At 44.7% G+C, this 7,224-nt stretch overlaps 1 protein-coding gene across 1 annotated transcript in view; it reads left to right on the forward strand.

The window, feature by feature from the left end:
* Window positions 1–6,824, forward strand: part of LOC142052721 (ubiquitin-conjugating enzyme E2 E1-like) — a 44,807-nt gene extending 37,983 nt beyond the window's left edge. Inside the window, 2 exon segments of the mRNA XM_075083240.1 lie at window positions 5,190–5,337; window positions 6,347–6,824. Of these exon segments, the coding sequence (XP_074939341.1) occupies window positions 5,190–5,337; window positions 6,347–6,444 (246 nt within the window). The 3' untranslated portion in view covers window positions 6,445–6,824.
* Window positions 6,825–7,224: the final 400 nt, after the last annotated feature.

Raw genomic sequence — 7,224 nt, forward strand, 5'->3', positions numbered from 1 at the left:
GTGATTTCCTCCTGATGCCTGTCCATCCCTCTTTGGATGTTCTCTGGCAGCACAGATGGGTCTCTTGTGTCATGTGTTAGAGTTTAATTCAGTTCAGGATAGTTTTTCACTATTTTGGTTTAATTAGTTTGCATCGGATAATTTATTGTCCAACTGCCTATATGCAGTACCTTGTGAGCCCAGTAAGCATTTAAAGAGGGAGCTTTTACCTTCCCACGTGTGCTTTGCTACACCTTTGCTTTCTATGCTACAGGTCAGAACATTTATTATCCTGGGCTTATTCAGCCTGATGCCTTATAAGACCATATTATAACTACCAGTGGTATTGAGGCAGCCCTATATGCCAAGTTCCCTGCTGCAGAACAAAAGATACAGTTTTGTCATTCCAGCTCAGCCCTGCTTTCTGCTCTGTGCTTTTGACAGGCATCTCTTTGCCTTTGTCTTTGGATCTAAACCCTCACCCAGATGAAAAGAAGGGTGGGACTTAAAAAAAGTGCAGGCACCACTTAGTAAGGCCTTAAAAGACTAGTTTAGTGGACGTTCACTGTATTGTAGCAGACATATTTAAATGGAGTCTTTCATCCAGCAAAGTCCAAGTGGATTTACGAACCACATATATGTATGGACATAAAATACATCACATAAAGTGTGACTGCTTCAGTCACATTGAGATGGGATATAGGAAAAAGCATAGCAGTGTTCTAATAAAACATACTTGTGCTACTTGGACACTTCACGTTTAAATGAAGAACATTTGCTGAGAACCAAAGACTGTTGTAGCAGCTCCTGTGTTAATACCTATGCTAATGTTAATCAATGATAATGTGGAAAATATAATTATCATATTGCTCCTGCTTTATTCCCACTAATTTGTTGATTTCAGGTTGCCCAACTGCTTGCAGTGACTGATAAATATTGTTTGTGGGTCATCTGGAAGTGGTAGGACTAATGTAATTACCATAGACTTTCTATATTTGTCTTATGGGGTAAGAAATAAAGAAACAGCTAGTTGGAACAAAAACCAGTGTATCATTTTTATGATAAGCAGTAGTAGAGCAGTAGAGTGGTTGAAGGTCACTTCAAAAGCCTTGACCCCTGAAACAATTAAGCTCTCTAGAGTGAAGGGACTAGTTTCCCTTGAATCTTCCTTGAAAAAGGCCTTAAACCAGTGGAAGAAAACCCGTACTGCCTCTTTGAGTCCTTGGTAATTCTTACAAGGACAGTCCCTAATGTGGGCTGCCCCGTGGTGAAGTGCCTGTAGTAGAACACATTCCATAACTTGAAAATGAAATATCATTAAAGGATTTATCTTCATGAAGTGAGACGAAACTGGTCATCTAGGCAGGTTTCCAAGCCTTTAGGAATATGCATGAGAGAAGGTGTTGAGGCATAGCCACTATTAATAAATGCTGTGTGGTTGATGAGCATCTTAGAGATGTGTGATGAAGGATATACAGGTGCAGCCTTTGAGGATTTGGTCTAGCTCCAGCCAGGGTTTTGATTCAGTATGTTGGAGCAAACTTTTGGGTGGAGGATGTGCTATAGGAGAGCCAGAGGACTGTGCTGGAAGTGATATTAACAGAGTCCTGGAAGCATATGAAGGGCTGCACTACTGTGCTTGAGGTTGGAGAAGTTAAAGGCCTTGGAATTTGACTTGGAAATACATTGCACAGTACAAGGAACTTCAGTGGGAGAAATCTGATACAGGGTCAGACACACTCTCTCCTTCCCTAAATATGTATGATGGAGTTCCTTTGCATTTATTGAGCATTCCATGAAACACTTTGAAGATGTTAGTGTTAATCAGTTCTCTGCTTTTACGTTTTCTCATTTTGAATGGTATTCTGGTTTTTCATTTGTTTCAGATAGCAATGGAGTCAGGCAGATGCTGGGTGGGCCTGGATTCAGGAGAACCCGATAAACAAGTATAATTAGAATTTAAGAGTTCAGTACTTAGTCCTGAAGGTGATTGCTATTCTTTTCTACTATTACAATGGACGTTTTCCCAAGAGTTACATTATAGTTGGGTTATATTTCATTTATTGAGGTAAAAACAGTAACTTGTGTTGACCTGGTGTGTGCTTCGATCATTTGTACTAATAACCTCTAACCACTTCCTTCCCCCCACTCCCATTTTGATGCTTGTGTAAATTAACCTCTGCTATCACTTCAGGGTAAGGTTGAGATTAGCTTCTTTAATGTCTTTTCAAAAGCTGAGTTTAACTCTGTATAGTTACTGCATTAATGTAATCTCAGGTGGGACATTTCCAAAGGATTGTTCAGTTACACTCTATTTTAATGCTATTCCACATGCTGTTCTCTTGACCCTGAATACATTGTACTACCTTCTAAGTAACTCAGCTTCCCTGGTTTTGGTCTGATTCTGCTAGCTTTATGCGATTTCCCCCTCCACACACACCCCCACCCTCACCCCCCCACCTTAAAGGTGTAATGAACATTTATTTTAAATATTTTTGTTTCTTTTTAAGTGGGCCACCAATTCCTCCCCCTCTCCCAGCTTCATTTGGGTTCCCTGCACGGCTGGCTTTTGTACTATCAGCAAAAATTGTAAATGGCAAACAGCTGGACTAGATGTGTCTAACACCACCCCAATTCTGACTTGCTGCTTAAGTGAAAACAAGTTTAGATTTTCCCCTCTGTGCTTTGGATAGGTAGGGCTCCTCTAACTGGAGGAAACTGATTTTGGTACCATGGGTATAACCCTTAAGGGTCGTATCTTAAGGAACCAGGCTGTTCTGCAAATATATGGGAGTCTTCTTTCTTTCTCTCTTTCCCCTCCTTCATGAATAAGAATTAGAAAGTCTTATTCTTAAAGGCAAACAGGACTCATGCTTTGTTATCAGTTATTGGTCAACTGGACTTGAGAGACTGCCTATGGAGTATTTAGCTTTTGTGCTTAAAATCAGGATTAGCAACTTTCTGTCTTTACAAATTAGACCTCTTGACCTCTCTGTTAATTTGGTCCTTATTGTATCAACTTGGAAATAATCCACACTTCCCCTTCTGGAAGTGTTTAATCTGTTAGAATTATTTTTCACCTACATTTAGAAGCCCTCTTGGAAAGAGACCAAAGCTGCAGGTCAAATGAGAAGTACTGAGCAAGCCTTGAGGGCTGCTCGGGAACCCGAGGCAGAGCCATTGCCAGCAACTGGAAATGCCGCAAGCTTCTGTTTTGCCCTAAACAGTATGGGTTGGGGCAGGTACCGCAGAGTCAGATCTGCCCTCCGCTCAGGCTGATGTGCGTGGACTTCCACATAACCGTAGGGAGTTATTGCTGCTTTTCCTCTGAGGATTAGGTGATCTGGGAAACAAAGGTCGTTTTGACTGACTTGCTATACCTCTAAGGTTCCCTAGGTAAAAAGCAGCAGGGGTTCTTTGTTTTGGAGTTGCAGCTCGTTGCGGAAGGTGTGGGAGGGAGACACTTCTCTGCGCTCTTGCAGACATTTTGCTGTTCCCACCCATAATGTGCCAAAGTGTAGGGATTTGGGGTTGTTTTTTGTTTGTTTGCTTCCTGATTTAATCTAAAACGCAAGCAGCTTACGAGGAGCAAAGCGGAAAGTCTCCCCAAGCGTGCAGTGTGGGTGTCTCCTCTGTGACAAGTAACTGCTTTTGTGAGTCTGAAAATAGCCCGCGTGCTCTGTGCACCGGGAGCGTTCTTGGAAACACTGCACGGGTGCGATGCAAGGGGGTTCGCCAGGCACTGGGGTTTTGTAGCTGTGTCACTCCGCCCCACGCCAGCTCCCCGAGCCTGTGAGAGGGAGGGTTGCAGGCAAATTTTTTGCATCAGAAAGATGGTAGGAAAAATGAGGGTTGGCTGGCAAGTTTTATGTGTGGGCTGGAGAAATCTCAGGAGAAAGCACTAGTGTGTTCTTGTCCTACAGCACACTTACATGTTTCATTTAGTGTGTTTCGCAAATACCCCCATGACTGATAAACAGACAATAAAATCTGTGGGTGTGAATAGCTGACAAATTCCGAGGTTTTAGGGCATGAACCCACTAACCTTTGTTCACGCAGATAATCCTAATTCATGCAAGTTCTACCAAATTGGTTGTTGCTGTTTATCCAGTGAGTCAGAGTAAGGCCTTTCTGCAGGTCACATTGTATTCTCCTGAAAACGGCTTGTGGTGCTTTTGTTTCCCTTTTGGATAAGTTCCGTGGCAAGCTGCCCGGCTCATTCACATCTCCCACATTTGAAAATAATAAAATCTAACCGAGTCCTCAGCACTTGGAAGTGATGGGAGCTGCCATTCCAAGTGCCCCAGCATGTTTGGGGGGTTTTACGGGTGATCGTGAGCCCAGCGGGAGAAAAATATTGGTGTTAAAGGCCCAGGCCCCTTTGCCTCTGTGAGCAAAAAGACAAAAGGTAATAAATATAATAATTAAAAGAATTTTTAAACCCCACAACCTGGGTTTCCCGGTGACTGTAAGCACCCGTGGTTGGAAAGTTGGCGGTTGTTTAGTCGGGAGGCGGTGCGTGTGTCGCCAGCCACGAGCCGGTGCCGAGGCCTCGGTGATTCACCCCAGGGCTCCGGTACATCACCCACATCCTGCGGTTCGGTTCCCTTTCCTTCGGGCGGGAAGCCTGTGCCGTCACCCGTCACGGCGTGTTTAACACCGCTCAGGCGTACTTGGAGGGGCTGGAAACGGTACTGCCGGCTAACGTGCCTGTGAGACGCTATTTTTTGATTTAAAATCAGGCTCTTCTGATTTGCCTCCAGCATCAAAGGTGTCCCCCGGCCGTATCTCTTGTTTTACCCTCGAACTACCTGTGGGAAACAGCCTTTTAGCGCAAGGCGGCCGCGGTCGGTCGAGGTGGGGGTGCCGGGGAGCACGGCCGTTCCCTGCCCGCCGGAGGGCGGGGCGGCAAGGCCCGGCCCGGCCCGGCCCGGCCTGGCGGCGGGGGCGGGTGCGCTCCCGCCAAGGGCCGCGAGAGGGCGGCGGCGGGCCGGGGAGCCCGCCCGGCCTCGGCCTCGGCCCCGGCGCCGGCCCCGCAGCGGGGGCTAGCCTAGGGGCCCCGGCTCGGTCCATCATCCTGAGCCCGGGCCCAAAGGCCGGCCTTCGTGCCCCCTTCTCCCCCAGCGTGCGTGGGCGCTTCTTTTTCCCTTCAGTTTTTACTCCCTGTCGCTTCACCACATTGTGTGGTAAAACATACCCGTTTCTTGCAGGTAACGTTTCGGACAAGAATCTACCACTGTAATATTAACAGCCAAGGCGTCATCTGCCTGGACATTTTAAAAGACAACTGGAGTCCAGCACTAACTATTTCTAAAGTTCTCCTCTCCATCTGCTCCCTCCTCACAGACTGCAACCCGGGTAAGTCCCCTGTGTGGCCAGGCAGGCCGCCTTCTGCCGTGCACCCCACCTGGCACCCAAGGGACGTGGCCCTCATCTCCTCCCGTTGGCTTCGGCCAGTGTGGCTGTGGCCTCCGGCACAGCACGTTTCCCTCTCCAGGGCAGCGGGAGAGGGCCTGGAGGTGGTGGAGGTGGTACACCCTACCTGCCTGCTGTTCACTGCTCCTCAGGCTAGACCCATGAGGAAAGCGGTGGTCCTCCTCCTGCACATGAAAACTCCTTCCCTTTCCAAACCAACTCTGGTTTTGGGTAAGGGTTAAACACTCTTCACTGGTCTGTAGGACTGTAGCAATGCAGTCACAGGGCTAGAAGAGCCACAAACGCAGTTCTGAAAACAGGGGATTAGCCTTTTACTTTCCAGCATCCATTTAAAACCAGTGACCAACTATGCCAGAAGTAGTCCTCGCTGCTTCTCTAGCCCATCCATTATCCACACCAGTTAAGAGGAATGTCTTGGTTTCCAAAGTCAATTTTACAGGTTGCATTTCTATATGTGTCTAAATATGAGAGAAACACCAGATTTCACACTATATTATGTATAACAAAAATAAATTTGTTGGGGAAAATAAACCTCTCCTTGAGACCTGATCTTTCCTAGAAGGCAGATTTACGCTGATACATGTACACTTAGCAATGAGTGTGACCCAGGCATTTTTGGAAGGGGTGAAATAAACTTGAAACACATGAGTCAGTGAAAGTCCTCAGTAATGCAAAATATGACTATTGGGTTGTTGTCTTTTAAACTCATTACAACCTTAATTAGCATTTTGCTCTTTATTAAGTACTACATTAGTATGTCACCATAAATACACACGAATCAGTCAAGATACAGACCATCAATTCAGTATATTTAAACTGTTGCAACGTACCTTACCTGTGTGATTCCATCATATTAAATTCACACTTCGGCTTTATTTTTAAGTTTTTATTCAGTAACTTGTCTGAAATAAGTGGTTTGTTGTCTTTTCAGCTGACCCCCTGGTTGGAAGTATTGCCACTCAGTATATGACTAACAGAGCAGAGCATGACAGAATGGCCAGACAATGGACCAAAAGATACGCTACATAAATCGGATTTTCGTCAAACTCTTACATTATTCGTCTGTGATGGAAAGAGCTGCTTATGATTTTGAAGGGGTGGGGGGAGGGAGGGTGCTGGTAAAGAATAGGGTATTTCTATAACAGATTTTATTCAGTCTTTTATTTCTTAAGATTTTGTTGTTGTAACTTAAGGTATCTTGCTACAGTAGACAACTAGGATTGGGAATAGCGTATTTTAAGACTGTAATTAGTTCAGCAATATTAGCTCACATATAGTACCGAGAAGAATGTAAACCTCTTAGACTTCTTTGGTTTCCAGTTTGCTTGCAATATGTAAAAGATTAAAACAGCTTAATTTTGTACAGGTACATATGTTGACATTTATGTAAAAGTACTTTCAAGACTCTACACACTGTTTTTGCTTTTTGTTTTGTTTTTGGTTTGGGGGGTTATTTTTTTCTGGGTTGGGTTTCTTGGGGTTTTTTTGTAAAAAGATGTCAGGATTGTTTTCCCCTATGGGAGGGCAGATTGGTATTTAACAAATCCTTTTTAAAGACTGTCATCTCATGATCTGTGATACGGAGAGGTGGATATATGGCCTCATATATGAAATGAGAAGTAGTTAGTGTATTATTTTATAAGCCAATCTATCTTTGTGAAAAGAGTAAAGGGTTTAATCAGGACTTACGGTAACCTGTAGTGAAATACCTTAAGCTGTTTAACTGTAAGGCGTGGAATAGGAGTCACTCAGTGGATTGGTTGTATGTTGTGGGCTACTTCAGTCTGCATTTGTTACTGTGCTAATAAA

This window comes from Phalacrocorax aristotelis, chromosome 2 (genome assembly GCF_949628215.1).
Source record: "Phalacrocorax aristotelis chromosome 2, bGulAri2.1, whole genome shotgun sequence".
NCBI lineage: Eukaryota > Metazoa > Chordata > Aves > Suliformes > Phalacrocoracidae > Phalacrocorax > Phalacrocorax aristotelis.